Source organism: Myotis yumanensis, unplaced genomic scaffold (genome assembly GCF_028538775.1).
Source record: "Myotis yumanensis isolate MYYU_CA2020_CCGP unplaced genomic scaffold, mMyoYum1.0.hap1 SCAF_11, whole genome shotgun sequence".
In the NCBI taxonomy this organism is placed as follows: Eukaryota; Metazoa; Chordata; class Mammalia; order Chiroptera; family Vespertilionidae; genus Myotis; species Myotis yumanensis.
The window spans coordinates 72,525,989-72,544,485 of record NW_027223762.1 but is presented as its reverse complement, the minus strand read 5'-3'; the positions used below and the strand labels follow the sequence as shown (position 1 = coordinate 72,544,485).

At 44.9% G+C, this 18,497-nt stretch overlaps 2 protein-coding genes across 2 annotated transcripts in view; both read right to left on the bottom strand.

The window, feature by feature from the left end:
• LOC139019558 (nephrocystin-1-like) overlaps nt 1-5,836 on the bottom strand; it is a 94,860-nt gene extending 89,024 nt beyond the window's left edge. Inside the window, exons 1-2 of the mRNA XM_070428560.1 lie at nt 5,755-5,836; nt 1,434-1,507 (exon numbers count right to left, since the gene is read on the bottom strand). Of these exons, the coding sequence (XP_070284661.1) occupies nt 1,434-1,507; nt 5,755-5,823 (143 nt within the window). The 5' untranslated portion in view covers nt 5,824-5,836. The remainder of the gene's footprint in view (nt 1-1,433; nt 1,508-5,754) is intronic.
• Nucleotides 5,837-13,042: 7,206 nt separating this feature from the next.
• Nucleotides 13,043-13,928, bottom strand: LOC139019557 (mitoregulin-like). Its single transcript, XM_070428559.1, has 2 exons — nt 13,576-13,928; nt 13,043-13,134 (listed from the first exon to the last, which is right to left on the bottom strand). Exon 1 carries the CDS (start codon nt 13,876-13,878, stop codon nt 13,708-13,710), a length of 171 nt encoding a protein of 56 aa, XP_070284660.1. The 5' UTR covers nt 13,879-13,928; the 3' UTR covers nt 13,043-13,134; nt 13,576-13,707.
• Between the last annotated feature and the right edge of the window lie 4,569 nt (nt 13,929-18,497).

Sequence of the window (18,497 nt, the reverse complement as noted above, 5' to 3'; positions counted from 1 at the left end):
ATTTTTACTTTATCTCCCTCCAGCCAATTATTAATCAAACATACAGGCTAAAATACACTTTCAGACATGCAAATCTCAATGTGAATCTTTAAAATGACTGTGAGGAAATCTTTGTATACACAGAGAAGACTATTTTATGGTTATTTGGGTTTAAAAATAATTAGTTTATTAAAATAAAATTTTAAAACCCAGTTTTTCCTGGAGCTTCAAATTCAGCCTATAAATCTTATTCTATTTTTAAGCCTATAAAGCAAGTACAATCACCTTCACTTTTTCTTTCACTATTGTTTAAAACTTGACCTAAATTCCTTAATCAATCAATCCTACTAATAAATGTAGTTACTTAAATCCCCTTAGACACTTTAAAATTCATATAAACTTAATTTTGCTTTTAAGCACTTTGAATGCCTGACTTCAGTAAGTTTTTCCAGTGATTCTAGTGAATCATTTAAACTAGTAGAATGAATCTCTAATGTTCTTCTGAATGTTACAAACTCTTTAAATACCCCAAACACACAGATTATCTTATGATGTCCTAAACAATATAAAAGTATTAATAATCTAATTCAATGTAGTCCATTATGACTACATAATTTTAAACTCCATTTTATTTTAAACTTTTCCAGGGATTAAAAAAAAATGTCAAAACAAAACAGAAACACGTATCCACCAAGAGAGCAGTTTTTCCACCTTAAGGAAGCTGGAATTGTGAATAGAGATTTCTGACCAGGTCACAGGACCTGGGCCTACACAGGCCAAGGACCTCCCACAATCCTGCCTCAGCCACCACGTTCACTCAGCAGTTTCTAGAGTTGCTGTCATAACAGCAAGCCCACCACCTTCAGGTTTAGGGTGGTTTCTCCTAGACCCAAGTGAGGCCACCATGTAATCCCTCCACTCGATTCAAAAGGACCAAAGCCTGCGTCTCCAGGGCAACTTCAGCAATGCTCTTCCTCTCCCTTCACTGAACCCTGCATTTCTCAGCAAACTTAAGGTATTTTTATTGCCCCTTCACTCTAATGTCTCAGAGCAAAGTAATGTTAGAGAAGTTAACGAACCACTGTGAACCTCAATTTTCTCCTGGTATATTGTGAGAATTAATCAGGAATAGTTTTCAGAGTGTGGACCACACTGCTTGGTACATGCAGAATACAAAATAAATTAAATTACCTCTTTTTAAGAATTGTAATTCTCAATTTAATCTTATCATTCCAATATTTAGACCTGATAGATCTAGATAATTGCAAGAAATCATTTTAAATACATTTTGAAAATTTCATTGTTACCTCAATATTTCTCATTATCAGTTTTTTTTAATTATATTCATAAAAACAGAAAGAAATAATGCCGTAAACAGTTTCAATTCTGTAAACACAGCTCATTGCAATGCAAGTACAGGTCTTGGAAAGCTTATAACATTGAGTATGCTTTACCTTTGGTAAATATCTCGCCTTTTACTGGTTTCTAGAGTTCCTTTCAATTGACTCTCAGAAAGCAAACTATCAACCTATAACAAAAAGAAATTTTAAAATATCATCTTCTTAAATACCATGTAACCTTAGGAAACAAAAGTTTAATCTTTTCGCCAATATTTTAGGATGAACACATACAACAAAGTGGAAAGCACTGTATAGTGAACTCCACCAGCTGGATTCCACCACTGACATTTTACTATACTTATTCTTATTTGACCCATCTATTCACCAGTCTCATTTATGAATTTCGAAGTAAACTGCAATCACCAATACATTTCCCCTTAAATAATGCACCATGGTATCACTAACTAGAGTTCAATAATTGGTGTAAAATGTACATACAATGAAATGCACAAATCTTTTTTTAAAAATATATTTTATTGATTTTTTTACAGAGAGAAAGGGAGAGGGATAGAGAGTTAGAAGCATCGATGAGAGAGAAACCTCGATTAGCTGCCTCCTGCACATCTCCCACTGGGGATGTGCCCGCAACCCAGGTACATGCCCTTGACCGGAATCGAACCTGGGACCTTTCAGGCCGACGCTCTATCCACTGAGCCAAACCAGTTAGAGCGAAATGCACAAATCTTATACATTTGTATACACCTGTGTAACCCAAACCCCATCAACGTACAGAAAACACCTTCACCCCAGGACGTGCCCAGGAAGTATGTGCTCTTTTGTGTAATCCTTCTACACAGCGTGTTTCTGAGATGCTGCCATGTTGTTTGTGGTGTGTATCATTAGTTTGTTCCTTCTTATTGCTGAGTAGTATGCACTGTCTGGATATATCACATGTTTGTTTATCCTCATTCTTACAGCTTACACCGTGACTTCGTGTTTTCCAAACACATGTAACTTTGCCAAAGTACCCACAAAAGAGCCACCTACTTCTGTTGGATTCTTTTCTATAAATGATGCGAAGACAAAGTGGGTGGAGAGAGAGAAGTTCACTAGCTTCTTCTCTACTCATGCTATTTTGCATCTTGTCTGAGGCATGAATGAGCTGCGCTCTTGTTCCCTGGACACCACGTGGGAAATCTGTTCCATTTTTTGCTTTAGGCGTCCTCTGTAGAGACAGGGAAGAAGGAGCTCACACTATCCAAGAACCTTTCCCATTCAGGATACCAAAGGCTCCTGAGCTAATTCTTCTCCAGGCTGGACAATCCTTGTTAATAGTTTGTTTTGTTTTAATAACAATTTTTGTTATTCTCCCAAAATCGCACTGAATTATAATTAGATTCAGAATCATAATACATAGCTAGACAAAGCTCAGCTTAAGTTCATGCCTCATCAAGTTTTATTTTAATTTCTACCAGAAGAGTATTTTGTGTTTGTTGTACCACTACAATTCCAATAGGGTCAATTAAGAAATATTTATCCACCCTAGCTGGTTTGGCTCAGGGGATAGAGCGTCGGCCTGTGGACTGAAGGGTCCTGGGTTCGATTCCAGTCAAGGGCATATGCCCGGGTTATAGGCTTGAGCCCCAGTAGGGGGGTATGAAGGAGGCAGCCTATCAATGATTCAATCTCATCATTGATATTTCTATCTCTTATTCTCCCTCTCCCTTCCTCTCTATAAAAAATCAATAAAATATATTTTTAAAAAAGAAATATGTATCCATCAAATCTTTCCTACTTTTAAATGAGTGTCCAAAAGTAGATAAAACATGAACATTCAGTAAATCTCTTGTCTGCCATAGATAATAAAATAATTTTATTTAGTGGAAACAACACTTGCCAATAGATCAAATGAAAAATAAAAAGTAAAGTAGCAAAGTTAAATAGGAATTTAAGGAAATAATCCACATTTTATTTTTTAAGTAATATACATCTGGTATTGCCGAAACCGGTTTGGCTCAGTGGATAGAGCGTCGGCCTGCGGACTGAGGGGTCCCGGGTTCGATTCCGGTCAAGGGCATGTACCTGGGTTGCGGGCACATCCCCAGTAGGGGATGTGCAGGAGGCGGCTGATCGATGTTCCTCTCTCATCGATGTTTCTAACTCTCTATCTCTCTCCCTTCCTCTCTGTAAAAAATCAATAAAATATATTTAAAAAAAAAAAAAAAAAAAATATACATCTGGTATTCAAATCATAAAAATATCAAAATGTATGGAGAGAAACATAATCATCATCAGCATGCTACATAACCATCCTAGCATGTTTCTATCTTTGCTGCATATACAGGGTGTCCCAAAAAAATGTATACACACTTTAACAGCTGACAGCTCAGTTTTAAAAATAAAATGTATTTTAATAAACATTGCCTTTATAATTATTCAAAGTGTGTGTGTACATTTTTGGGATACCCTATATATTAAAAAATATTGTATATTCAAATTCATATATTTTTAAACTGACATTATATCACAAATAGTTTACCAATACATTAAAATCTCTCACAAAATTTTAATTATAGTATTATAGCCTATCCTAAGTTATATATCATTCCCCACTAGTGATCATTTAATTGTAGCCAGTAATACTGCGATGAACACTTTCACACATTAATATCTGACCCAATTTTGATTCCTATGTGTGGTAAATTCCTGGAAATGTAATCATCCAGCCCAGGAGATGAATATTTGCTACATCTTGTCAAATTGTCTCCAGAAAGGCTGCCCCCTATCCAGGGAGCAGTGTAAGCAGGGTGTTTCATCACACCACCTCCAGCACTGAATACTGTGATTTAAAAAGTGTCAAGCCCTCGCCAGTTTGGCTCAGTGGAAAGAGCATCGACCTGAGAACTGAAGGGTCCCGGTCCGATTCCAATCAAGGGCACTTGCCCAGGTTGCGGGCTCGATCCCCAGTAGGGGGCCTGCAGGAGGCAGCTGATCAATGATTCTCTCTCATCATTGATGTTTCTATCTCTACCTCTCCCTTCCTCTCTGAAATCAATAAAATATATATATTTTTAGCAGAAACCGGTTTGGCTCAGTGGATAGAGTGTCAGCCTGAGGACTGAAGGGTCCTGGGTTCGATTCCGGTCAAGGGCATGTACCTGGGTTGCGGGCACATCCCCAGTAGAAGATGTGCAGGAGGCAGCTGATCGATGTTTCTCTCTCATCGATGTTTCTAACTCTCTATATCTCTCCCTTCCTCTCTGTAAAAAATCAATGGAATATATTTGAAAAAAAAATGTTCAAGAGGACTCGCTGGTGTGGCTCAGTGATTGAGTGTGGAGCTATGAACCAGGTCGTCATGGTTGGATTCCAGGTCAGGATTATCAGCTTGATCCTCAGTGCAGGAGGCAGCCGATCAATGACTCTTTCTCATTATTGATGTTTCTATCTCTCTCTCCTTCTCCATTCCTCTATGCAATCAATAAAAAAATATTTTTAAAAACTAATGTTCGCCCTAACCGGTTTGGCTCAGTGGATAGAGCGTCGGCCTGCGGACTCAAGGGTTCTAGGTTCGATTCCAGTCAAGGGCATGTACCTTGGTTGCGGGCACATACCCAGTGGGAGGTTTGCAGGAAGCAGCTGATCGATGTTTCTAACTCTCTATCCCTCTCCCCTCCTCTCTGTAAAAAATCAATAAAAAATATATTTAAAAAATAAAAATAAAAAAAATAATGTTCAAGAGCCCTGACCAGTGTGGCTGTTACTTGAGCAGCCTGTGGACCAAAAGGTCGCAGGTTCAATTTCTGGTCATGGCACATGCTTAGGTTGTAGATGTGATCCTGGGTCAGGGTGCGCACTGGAGGCAACCAATCAATGATGGTTTTTTTCTTTCTTTTTTCCTTCTCTCTCTCTCCTCCACCTCACTCCCTCTCCCTGTCTAAAATCAATAAAAACACTTAAAAAATAAGTGTTCGAGATATCTTTCCTTTGCAACTACTTGTCTCTGAAGTTAACTTTTCTCATGTATATTAGTTACTTGTATTTCTTCTTTATTTTAAGTCGTTGCTCACTGACTAGTCCTATTTCGCTTAAGTTCACGGGAAGCAATAGCGGCTTCCATGGAGGAAGCGGGGGGCGGGGGGAAGAGACGGGGTGGGGGCGGGGAGTAGTGGCTGGAGCGGGGAGAATGGTGTTGGGCCCAGATGTGGTTGGTTGGCAATGGTCCCTGTTAAAAGGTTAGATCGGAGGTGAGGGGGTTAAGGGAGGTGTTAGGTTCGGGGACTGAAATGTTAGGGTGAGGGCGCGCAGTGAAAGGTCAACATTTCGGGAGTCCCCGGGGTCCGGTGGGGAGGATGAGGGTCAGACCCGGCTCCCAGGATTCGCCCGCTAGAGCCCGGGCCGCCCCACGACGCGGCCCCGTGACAGCCAGATGTACCTGCAGCTTCAGCTCGCGGCCCCGACGCCGCAGGGACTGCAGAGGGTCTCGCGGCCGCCGTGGCAGCATCTCTTCAGCTCGGCGCCGGGCGCGCACCGGTCGCCAGGGAAACCGCCTGAGCGGCCCCGGCAGGTGACGTCACCGGATGACGCCATCACCGGGCGTCCACCTCGCAGCCGACCTCTGCAGGGGCTGGCGAAGACTGTAAAGTCAATGGTCATCTACCGCATACCCCCGCAGCTGCCCCGCAGGCCGGAGACCTCAGCCCCCGCTCACGTGATCGCCTGCAACCGGCACCCAGAGGCCGGGGGGAGGGGGGAGGGGAGGGGAAGGGGGGCTCTCCACGGCGTCGGAAACTGCCTGTCCCATGACGGCGGTGTTGCCACGTGGCTGCGGGGCCTCGGTGTTATGCCCCTAGTTTTCTGATGCCAGTTTTGCTGAGCCATTCCTTTTTTTTTCTTTATTGATTAAGGTATTACATATGTGTCCTTAAGCCATCCTTAAGATACCATTGCAGTATCTTAAACCGCAAGGACAGCGTTCCTCTACGCCCTCATGGGATACACAGTTCTCCTGCATACTCTTCTTTCAAAAGGCAGTTTTTGGTTTTTTGCTATCTGGTGTATTGCTGAAGTTTCAATTCATTCTAGTTTCAGTTTTGTGAGGATGGTGATTCTGTCTGTTCTACAGCAAGCCTGTAAGCAAATAATTATCACCCCCATTTTGTAACCATGAACATATACCTCATTTTTTAATGTACTTTAACTCATACAGGACTAATACTAAACTTGGTCAGAATATAGAGTTAAAAAGAATACTAATATGAATTAAGTGATAGAAAAAAAAATATTTTAACCCACATAAAACTGTATTAACTTTAGGGAAAACTATAACATTAACTTGAGCTAATATAGGTTCCTACAATAAAAATATGAAAACTTATTATTATACCAACTGACTAAAATAAAAATGAAAATCAAATACACTAACAACAAAACTAATAAAAATGAAGTTATATACTAACAGTTTTCTTATGAGTACCGAGTACCCAGCAGGATTCAGCTGTTCCTGTCCCATGTGAACAAGAAATGGCCTGACCCCAAATCACCCAACCACAGGAATTTGGCTGATGCTGACCAGTTCCAGAATGCTGACAGTAAAGATCTATATCGGGACCCCCAAGAAGGCAGCCTGCCTATCAGCAGTTTCTCTGCATGTCCACCAGCCCCCTTCCTTCCACCCTGTAAGAACTGCTGGCTTCGCCAAGATGAGAAGATGGCTTTTAGGACCAGAGTCCACCATCTTCTCAGGTCACCCACACTTGAATAAACCACTTTCCTTCTCACAAATACCTGTCTCAGGAGTGTGGCTTTTGTTGAGGCAGGCAGTTGAACCCATGTTCGGTTTTAATTTTATATCTGTACTCTGAGATTGTAATAACATTTCCCCAAGTGGGACTGGATCCTATAAATCCAGTTCCCAAACTCCACTACAATGAGTAAGAAAAATGATGTGAGCTTACTTTTCAAATGATGAATCACACTAATATAGATGTTCTTCAGTACCACACACAATTTGATTCCACAGGCCCAACTGCCATGCTATTTATGTATGATTTTCATCTTCAAGTAAAATATAAAGAAAAGTGACAAGTGTCCACCTCACTGAATTTTCACACTGAAACACCCCCACGTAACATCACCTAGATTAGGATACGGAGCATTACCAATACCCTAGTAGTCTTCTCCTCCTAGGCCCCACCCACTTCCACTCCTTCAATGTCAAAAGTAAATACTAGTTACTAACAGCAAAAACTTGTTTTGCCTTTTTGAACTCTGTCCTGGCAGCTTTGTCTGGCTTTTATTCAACATGTTTGTGAGCACTTGTATGACTGTGTTGTTGTAGTTTGTTCATCTTGATATTTCATGTGTGATGTACTCAAGTCATTTCTTCTGCTATTGTAGACATGTGAAAAGTTTCCAGTTTATGGCTATTATAACTGGCTACTATTTACACATGTACACAGTGGGAACATAGGTGCACAATGCTGGGCCACAGGCCATATTTTATGTTCAGGTTTAGTAGATACTGCCTATTTTCTCAAAGTTGTACTGATAAATCAGTACTTCTAAGTGATCTTGTAAGTGTTAAGAGGGGAAAATGCACTAAAGACAATCTGTCATTTATGAAATCCTTATTTATTTTAAATATGTCTATAAATAAACTAGGCGCCCTAGCTGGTTTGGCTCAGTGGATAAAGCATCGGCCTAAAGGGTCCCGGGTTCAATTCCAGTCAAGGGCACATGCCTGGGTTTCAGGCTCAATCCCCAGAAGAGGGCGTGCAGGAGGCAGTTGATCAATGATTCTCTCTCATCATTGATGTTTCTTTCTCTCTTCCTCTCCCTTCCTCTCTGAAATCAATAAAAATAAAAAAAAATTTTTAAATTTTCAGGGAAAAATCCTATATCTGATTTAAAGAAATTTCCATATTTTAAATAAAAAAGTCATGGATATAGTTTAGCTTAACTCTACGTTGGGAAAAATAAACAAACTCCCAACATATGTGTAAACATGAGCAATGAGAAGAATGAAAACAGTTTATTACTCTTGTTCACCTCAGGTGACTTTGATTTTATACATTTTTGTACCATATTCAGAGTTACACACATTTATTCCTTGTGAGTCCTGGAACATCATCACCACCAAAATGGTGGGGTTGGGGGCAGGGGAGAGAAGGTATATTTTGATGAGTGAACAATGTCATTTCCAGGGCACATGACTGGCATCATAACCCATCTCCCAACTTCCCATTGCCCATTTTAGCTAACATGGGACAAGTAACATGTCCACATGAGATAACGTTTTTAGGGGGAAACATTTTAAGTAGGGCAAAGGGTAGAGGGCTAGAGAAATGGCCACAGAGGCAATGTCAAGGGGAATTGCCCACCACAGAGCTGGGCACACAGCCACGGTGTAGAAAGGCAGTAAGCAGAAAACAAAGGAACGACTAGGAGGGGCATGGGGTGGCTAAAAACCACAGAAGCACCTGCCTAGATAGGACTTGGGGGATGAGCAGCACATCCCCAGAGGGACAGGGATGACAGAACACTGAGGTGAGACAGCAGAGGGAGATGAGTGGGCCACGGGGCTACACATAAGTAATGGGAAAGGAAAGGAAGCACCATTGGGACGATCAGGTCCACAAGTAACACGGCACATGAACAGGCCCAAACAGGCAGAACTGGCCATAGTCCAGACCAGCCGTGGGCAAACTACGGCCCGCTTGAAATGAATAAAACTAAAAAAAAAAAAAAAAAGACCGTACTCTTTTATGTAATGATGTTTACTTTGAATTTATATTAGTTCACACAAACACTCCATCCATGCTTTTGTTCCAGCCCTCCGGTCCAGTTTAAGAACCCATTGTGGCCCTCAAGTCAAAAAGTTTGCCCACCCCTGGTCCAGACACTTAACTAGGCACAAATCAACAGTCTGGGAGCACCTTAAGAAACCTATCTTGTCTTAAAGAGCCTCAACTCCTGGAGCCCCAATGAGTAATGGGGACTAGGATACTTCAACAAACTGCCGCCCGGATGGGATGTGTAAGGACAAAAAAAAAAGGCCTTTCTTTTTGTTTGCTGTAGCCTTCCACAATTTATGAGAAGCCCCTGGTAATTAAACCCCAAGATTGTTAGCTCCTCTGATTCAAACAGGCTCTCTGTTCAAACTACAGGGCAAGATAAGTTACTTTCAAGGGTACATTCTTGCATTCCCCTTCTCCCTGCTATGTTTTCAACTCAGGGATAATTTGCACCAGAAAGTCTCTAGTTAATAGGAAAGTTCCCATCCCCCTCTTCCAACAAGCCTTCTTTGAACTCTTCATAACTTTTACTCTAAGCATGTTGTGCAGGCTTGGGAAAAATACTAAGACACTTCCCTAGGACATCTGCAGCCATTACCCTTTAAAAGAGCAGGCTGCTGTTTATCACCTGCCCCTGTATTGATTAGGAATGCACCGGCCTTTTCCCTTCGGGGAAAGTAAAAATAAACTTTCTCACTGCATCTATCTCTTCTTTTAGTTGTGAATTCTTTCACAGCCCGAGTCACCAGCCAAAAAACCCTAATAGGATGGAACTCTAAGAACCAGCATTTCAGTCCTCAAATACTGCATTCACAGAATGAACACAAGGTTGGCAGTAAGGCATAATGACCCCAGTAAAATGAGGAGGAGAAAGCTTTCTGTGGAAACAACTTTCTGAATTTTTTTGTTAACATGGAGATGTCATTAAATTTGCTAAGACAAAAAAAATTAATCTTTACAGGAAATGAGCTAAATGTTCTAAAAAACACCTCTTGCAAATTCACAATAACCAGGGACTTGGTCTCTCGCTCTTGATTTTTAGATATAGTGGAGATTCATCACTAAGCTCTATTCAAGAGGGTTTCTCCTTCGCATGCATATTCCATAATATTCCTGGGAGCACAAACATCTCATTGTTTTTCAGGCCTGAACTGTTGTCCCTGCTAATAAGGAGATACCTGAGGTAAATTCTTCAAGCAGCATTGAAATTACTGGCTCCAAGAGCTGCTAGAGATTTTCAGGATGTGTCCACATAGAAGAGGAGGCAAGGGGAACCTGGTGCTTTCAAGTTGGCCCTTCTGCCTTACTCCCTCCTGTATTCAAGCCCCTTAGAGTCTGGTTTCCAGGGGGTCATTGATCATTTATTGAGTCATTTTCAGTTCACTTCTCACAGTGATATGAAGTTATCTGTTGCCATTTAGACTGATTAGGCAGGTCCCTGAGCAACAAACCTACCATTAATTAGAGCCTTAGGCCTTGGATCTCTTAGCTGTTTGTCACCTATAAACTACTGCTCTGGGATTTCCAAGGAGCCCTCATTGTAAGAAGTTTTCTTTCTTTTTTTTTTTTAAATATATTTTATTGATTTTTTACAGAGAGGAAGGGAGAGAGATAGAGAGTTAGAAACATCGATGAGAGAGAAACATCGACCAGCTGCCTCCTGCACATCTCCCACTGGGGATGTGCCCGCAACCCAGGTACATGCCCTTGAACGGAATCGAACCTGGGACCCTTCAGTCCGCAGGCTGACGCTCTATCCACTGAGCCAAACCGGTTTTGGCGTAAGAAGTTTTCAATAGTGCCACACCCCTCCTGAGCAGGGATTTTCATGTCAATATGCCCACGGAAACCCTAGTGAGTGTTGAAAATAAGACCCAGCCCAGCCATTGAGGCGCAGTGGTTGAGCATCCTCTTGACCTATGAACCAGGAGGTCATGGTTCAATTCCTGGTCAGGACTCATGCCCAGATTGCAGCTCAGTCCTCAGTATGGGGTGTGCAGAAAGCAGTTAATCAATGATTCTCTCTCATCACTGATATTTCTATCGCTCTCTCCCTTTCCCTTCCTCTTTGAAATCAATAAAAATATATATTAAAATTTAAAAAAGAGTCCTAACTGGTTTGGCTCAGGGGATAGAGCGTCAGCCTGCAGACTGACAGGTCCCGGGTTCAATTCTGATCAAGGACACATGCCTGGGTTGCAGGCTCGATCCCCAGTGGGGGGTGTGCAGGAGGTAGCCAATCAATGATTCTCTCTCATTAATGTTTCTATTTCTCCCCCACTCTTCCTCTCTGAAATCAATAAAAAAAAATTTTTTTAAAGAAAAAGGAAAGAAGATCCATCTTCTCTTCATGGAAATGAGCTAGAGTCAGGGTAAGAGATGCTAATTAAGATCATTCCCAAATATGGTAAAACATAGACCTCATTCTCCTCTTCTTTAGTGTCAACTTGATAGGTACCATTGCCCTATTCCTCAAAAGATTTATTTTTGAAGGTATTCCTTGAGCTTCTAGAAAATCAGATACACTTATCAGAGAATTTGTAATATGCCCTCACTTACCCCTGACTTCAGCTTTCTTGGTCTTCCTTACCCTATTCTGATCTATTTCATCCCATAATGCCAGGGTCCAGCCCCAGCGGTCCAGGGGTTCCCAAAGGTGTGGACGGAGTCAGCGAAGAATGTTTTACACGGAGACAGCGTTCAGAACTCTCAAGCTCTCTTTAGTCTCCGTGGATCTTCCTGTGCCTGGCTGAGGCCACAGAGAAAGATCCTGAGGCAAGCTGAGCCTTTATTTTTATAGTCAGAGGTAAACAAGGTAGTGGTTACCAAAGTTACACTGTTCTTGTGAGTTTCACTTGTTTTTTTTCTTGTTGCACTTCCCTCAGCCCTAGGGAGCCTCACAAGGTCAAGCCTAATTATGCTTAAGAGGACTGTGCCCTCTAAGCTGGGACTTGTTTGTGACTTTGCCAACAGGTCAGTCCCAGGCTTAACCCTATAGCTGCTCCCCACACCGTAACACTGAACACCTTCTGAACTATAATTTACCTACTTATCTTTATTATCAAACTCCCTCCACTGGAATGTAAACTGCATGAGGATAGGGATTTTAGTCTTTTGTGTCAACTGCTGTAGTAGATACTCAGTAAATATTATTTGGATAAATTTAAGATCCTAAAGGGCAATCTATAATAATAAAAGGGTAATATGCTAATTAGACCAGATGTCTTCCAGATGTCATTCCAGACGTCCTTCCTGACGAAGCTAGGGCCGGGGTGGGGAAAGCCAGCCTGGGTCCCGGGTGCCTGTGGGTGGCCCAGGGGAAGCCAGCCCAGTTCCCGGGTGCCTGTGGGCAGCCAGCCCGGGTCCCGGGTACCAGAGGGAAGCTGGTGCAGGCAGACAGGGGAAGGAAGGCCTACTCTTGCACGAATTTTCGTGCATCGGGCCTCTAGTAATAATAATAACCTCAGTTATTTTTTAAAATACATTTTTAATGATTTCAGAGAACGGAGATGGAGATATATAAACATCAATGATGAGAGAGAATCATTGATCGGCTGCTTCCTGCACACCCCACACTGGGGATCAAGCCCACAACTGGGCATGTGCCCTGAATAGAAATTAAACCATGACCTCCTGGTTCATAGGTTGACACTAACTACTGAACCACACTGGCTGGGCTAACCTCAGTTATTTTTATACAGCCTCTTCTTTCCTGATCAGGTCTAGTAAACAACTGACCAAAAGGACTCACAACGGTGCCCAGGCCAATTCTGCTTTGCAGTTGTACCAAGGAACTAGCATAGATTCCTTAAGAAACAAGGTAGCCGCTCTAAGACACTAACATATCGTTTGAAAATCCAGGTCTCTTGATGCAGTGAACCGCATGGCCAATAAGTTACTCCTTCTACTTTTAATAAAAAGTTCAAAGGTGTTTGACATTTTATTTTAAAAATAAAATTGGTGCATAAGTGCAAGGAGAAATCATTTCTGTCCAGTGCTCTATATCCATCTTCAACAAGCTATTGGAAACAGAAAAGAGGGGAAAAAATAAGAAATACATAATCATTAACTTCAATTTATCCTATTGTAGAGCTAAACCATGAACTACAAAATCTGGTGTTACAGGTAAGAAAACAGACCCTGGGCGCCTGCACAGCTCGGGGTGAAAAAGCCAGGACTAGATGCAAGGCTCTGGACTTCAGGCAAAGCCTTTCCCTTTCCATGTTGCCAGGCTGCCAACAACCAGGGACTCAGGCTGGAGAGTACAACACACGAATGCAGGACTACGGTGCTACGTGACAAGTAATTCCCAGTAAACACAGGCAATGAACTGGGACACCAGTGCAAGTTACTGGGGAAAACAAAGCTTCCTCCTCTTGGTGTCTGTGGGAGCAAGCCACCTGCTGTGAGCGGCGGCTCCCCTTAGACTTAGACTTACAGCCACTGTAAGCACTGCTCACCGACACTGCAGAGGAGCCTAGCTGGCAGGTGGGGTGTGAGGGCGCCTGGCTCAGGCGGGCCCCCCACCCCTCACCCCACGGGCGTGGGCAAGGCGAGGGGGCGCGCGGGAGCGGCGGGGCCCAGGTCCGCGCTCAGGCCAGGTCCAGTTTCTTCTGCGCCGCCGCCAGCTGGTCCTGCAGCCTCCGCTTCCTCCAGTCCAGGTAGCGCCTCCGCAGCCGGTTCGCCTGCCAGCCCACGAGCACCCCGGAGGCGAAGGCCAGCAGCACCGCCAGCTGCAGCTGCCTCTCGGATACGTCCGCCATCCCGCCGCCGGCGCGCGGAAGGGCCTCCGGGGGGACCGGGCCCAAGGCGCGCGTTCAAGGAGCAGAGGAGGCGAGCCCGGCGCCGCCTGCTGCACGGTGGCGGACCTGCAGCGCCTGCACCGGGAGCGTGGGAGGGCTCTGACTTGCTGGGATGTCAAGGGTCACCTTTACATAAAACTCGTGACCAGATTGCAGACTCTCCTGTGGGCGGGATGAACTAAGCAAGCATGTTGGAGAAGCTCCAATAGCAAAGCACTGATGTGGCCTCTAGGAACAGTGGCCACCCAGCCAGCAGCCAGCCAAAAGCGAGAGCCTCCATCCTGCAACTGTCGTGAGAACGGAGCCCGCCTGAGCCATCCGCCTCCCATGGCCTGGAGTGAGGTGTAGGTTCTTGACTTCGTGCTGGGAAGATTTTACAATACGCGTCCAGGTGATTTTGAGAGAACGTTTACTAAAGCTGGGACAGTGAAATAAAGGAAGGGCTTAGCATAGAAGCAGCAGCAGGAGAGCCGAGGAGGGGCTGCCTTGGCCCTGTAGAAATTTTATAGGAAAGAAGTGAGCCACGCTGGGTTGCCAGGACTCACTGCGAAGTAAAAGTCACAATGACAGAAGGGAGCCAAGGTGAGGCTGCTGTTAGCTCACTGAAAAGTGAGAGAACGGGCAGCCTTGAAGGCAGGTTCCAGTGCTAGCCCCGGAGGAGCTACTGCTGCCCACTGCTCCCCTGGTTGCAAGTCCAGTGGGACCTTCAGGGTTTAGGGGAAAGAGAGCAAAAGTACATGCCCCAGAACAGGAGGGGTGTGGGCGTAGTCCAAGGAGAGCACACGCTGGGTCCTTTGCTTTGAGGGTTCTTATCTGTTTCCTAAAGGCGGGAATCCTAGGGGAGGGCCTCAGCAACATAATCATCAGCTTCCCAGGTGTGTTTTTTAATATGCTGATATGTCAAACTGAGCAAATAGAGCAGTGATTCTCAACCTTCCTAATGCCGCAACCCTTTAATACAGTTCATGTTGTGGTGACCCCTGACCATAAAATTATTTTCGTTGCTACTTCATAACTGTAATTTAGCTACTGTAAACAATATGTAATTATATATGTGTTTTTCCGATGGTCTTAGGCGACCCCTGTAAAAGGGTCCTTCGACCCCCAAAGGGGTCGCGACTCACAGGTTGAGAACCGCTGAAATAGCGGGACCAGCGTCATTTTCTGGTGAGCTTTACCTCTATCTTGGATTTGCTTGATTCTAATTTGGGTGTTTTTTTGTTATTTGTTCCCCTGACTTCATTTGTGCTGGGGTTTGGCTGGCATTAATGACACTAGCTGGGTTTCTGTTATCTCCCTGACCAGGGTGATTTAAGCTATTTACTTTTAGGAAGGAGAATTGTAAACCATTTGCTCTCAAGTGTCCTTGGTTAGGAAAGATAAGATCTTGCAATTTATTAGCAGGCTGTAAATTACTCTAATTGACCCCATTTGTCTAACCATCTGTTTCAGTTTCCCTTTTCCTACTTGTCAAAAATTCTCCTAACATCTAACTCTCCTGATTCACAACCATAGATCACCCAAACCACAATTCAGTGGCCACTTCTCTCAAGTTTCTAAGTCCACAGGCACCTGATGCCCACACCCTCCTCACACACACACTATCACTCAACCCCAAATGGTGGCTTCTGGTAAGACACCTGGCACCCACCTTGCTTATCCTGACCCCATCAAACCCCCACCCCCTAACCCCCATCCAGGAAGACGTCTGAAGACAGCAGGAGAGCACACGTCCACTGTGGTGGCACCAACACAATGACGGGTGCCCTCACACCGACTGCAGCGCCCATTCAGCTGGAGTTGCTGGCCCTCTGCTCTGTGGGCTGTGCAGCAGCAAGTGGCCGCGCTGGGAAGGCCCACGGGTCAAGAAGCTCCCTGTGGCCTCTCAGAGCTGAGGACACCTGCAGCCGCAGCCACAGGAGATCCAGCCTCAGTCCTACACCTGCAGGAAACCGAATTCTGCCCACATCTGGGGTGAGATTGGAAGCATCTCCTTTCCTCCTGGACACTCAGAAGAGACCACAGTCTCAGCCAAAACCCTGGTCTCGTGAGCCCCAAATCAAAGGCACCACTTATGCCATGCTATGCTCCCGACTGCAGAGCTGTCAGACAGTCACGAATGTGTAGTGTCACTAGGCTAGTGGGGATATTGCTCCACAGCAAGGAATGACTACGCCGCATCCTTTATCAAATCAGGTTCTCTGTCCTTAGTTGACTTGTATAGAAGAAACTTCCTATTGGAGAGGGTGTTGTTCATAACACCATTTCCTGAAAGTGAAAGTTACATGTTGCCTTGATGGGAGACAGTTCTCTGGGGTCCCTGATGGTTCTGCTTGTCTTGCACGGGGCACTGTCTGTCCTTGTTCCTTGGTGTGTAGCAAACAGTTTTGGAAGAGCGTGTCAGCCTCTGGAACAAAGGGCAGGCTTGCTTTCAGCCCTAGGAACTGCAGATGAGGTCTCCCTTTGAGCCAAGGGCAGGCTCAGTCTCCAATGGGGGTGTGCAGGAGGCAGTCAATAATTTGCTCTCATCATTAATGTCTCTCTCTCTCTCTCTCTGAAATCAATAAAATATGTTTTTAAAAGACATGTGTTTCTAAGCTCACTGTTCCTTTTCTGTGATGCCACCGCTGTGCATGCAGATGTCACCTGGCCATCTTCACATCACCCTGTGGGAACGGGGACTCAGATCCGGCACAAAAATGGTGATACTTCATAGCTATGTCATAAGTAATAGAGTCTCCTTTCTCTCTGATTGGAATGGGGCAGGAAGAAAGGGGCAAGCGAATGAGGGAAGGAAAAGGCATGATCTGGAGCCCAGGGCAGGTGTAATCAAGGCCCAGGTTGCTTGCTGACAGTGGGCAAACCTGACTTCAAGGCCCAGCCCTAGTCAAAGATAGGACACACAGAACTTCTACAAGAGCTCCAGGTCCTTGGCCACTGTTCAGGGCAAGGGGCCTGATCTCAGTTGGGCAAAAGCACTCATCCAGCCCTTAAACAAGATGGGGCTGCTGGTGACCATCTTCACCACCTGTGGGGAGAAACTCCTGAGCCCATGAGCGAGCAGAGAGAAATCACGTCTTTACGTCATTGTTCGAGTCCCTGGATCCAGCCTTTTCAGCTATGGGAATCAATAAACTCCGCTTAATTAAGGTATTTCTGTGCTAACAGTTCTGTATCTTGCAGCTGTATGTGTTCTGACAATAACCTTGGTGTTCCAGGACCTCACAGGCTGGGTCCATCCATGTCGTCACTCCCCTTCAGGGGCTGTCACCACTGCTCAAACACCAGCTCAGCGGTCCCCAAGCCTGTCGCTTTCTGCCTGTTTTCTCACCCCTGATTACATCACTCTCATGAAAGGCTACCCGTCCTTCAAGGCCAGCATGACATCTCTCCTTCATGAAGTTGTCCTAGACCATCAGTCTCAAGGGGCATCAAGTGCGTGCCAGGTGTCAAGTTTCTGCCTCATCAGGTTTTCTCCCCTGACAGCCAGACTGGAAGGCCCTACAGGGCAAGGCATGTGTGCTAATAGCTACCTCCTTTTGATAGGTGAACGTTGCAAAAGAAAGCATGAAAGGCAGGTGACAGAAACTGTGTGTGAGTGCAAGTGCACACACGTGCAAATTTCCCTCACCACTCTTTTAATATATTTTGATTTTTTACAGAGAAAAGGAAGAGGGATAGAGAGTCAGAAACATCGATGAGAGAGAAACATCGATCAGCTGCATCCTGCACACCCCCCACTGGGGATGCGCCCGCAACCAACGCACATGCCCTTGACTGGAATCGAACCCGGGACCCTTCAGTCCGCAGGCGAACGCTCTATCCACTGAGCCAAACCGGTTAGGGCTCCCTCACCACTCTTATTGAACACAGGGAGGAAACAGGTGGGAAAGAAAGAATATGGAACATCCTCTCCCTTATTAAAACAAAGCCCCCCCCAGATCATTCCAGAAGGAAACTCCCAACAGCAGTGGCCCTAGAAATCTAGGTGAGAACCCCCGAGAGTAAGGTCAAACCGAGGGGGGCAGGGGGGCAGGGACTGGGCCCGGGTGAGCTCGCAGCATCAGGAAGTGCTCCTTAACAGGGCTGGCTGCGGTTCCGCTAGACAGAGCCAGGACAGGAAGCTTCCAAACAGGGCCGCCTGCGCCCTGCCCCTTCAAGCCCCATCCCCATAGAGCCCTGCAGCCCTTAAACAAGATGGAACAGATGTCTGTTTGAAAGTTCTTCCATTACCAAACTCTAAGACTGAGTTGGGCTCCGGGCCTCCATCTTTCCTGCTGCCCTTCACATCCTGCATCTTCTCATGCTGAGTCCTTCTCAGCGTGCAGCACTGGCTCCACTTGCCAACTCATGACAGGTCAGCAGGGACTGGGGCTCCTGGGTTCCCCACTCCAACACCTGCTGAGACAACAGACTGGGGGCCAACTCTGACTGCCCCCCTCCTCCCCTTGGGCCAGGTTCCAGGACTCCACACCATTTCCCATCCATGCGTTCCTTCCCAGGTCCTCAGACTCTTCACTAACACAAGGCTCCCTCCTCACACTGTCACCAGTCATTAAGAAAAACCTGGTAAAAATAAA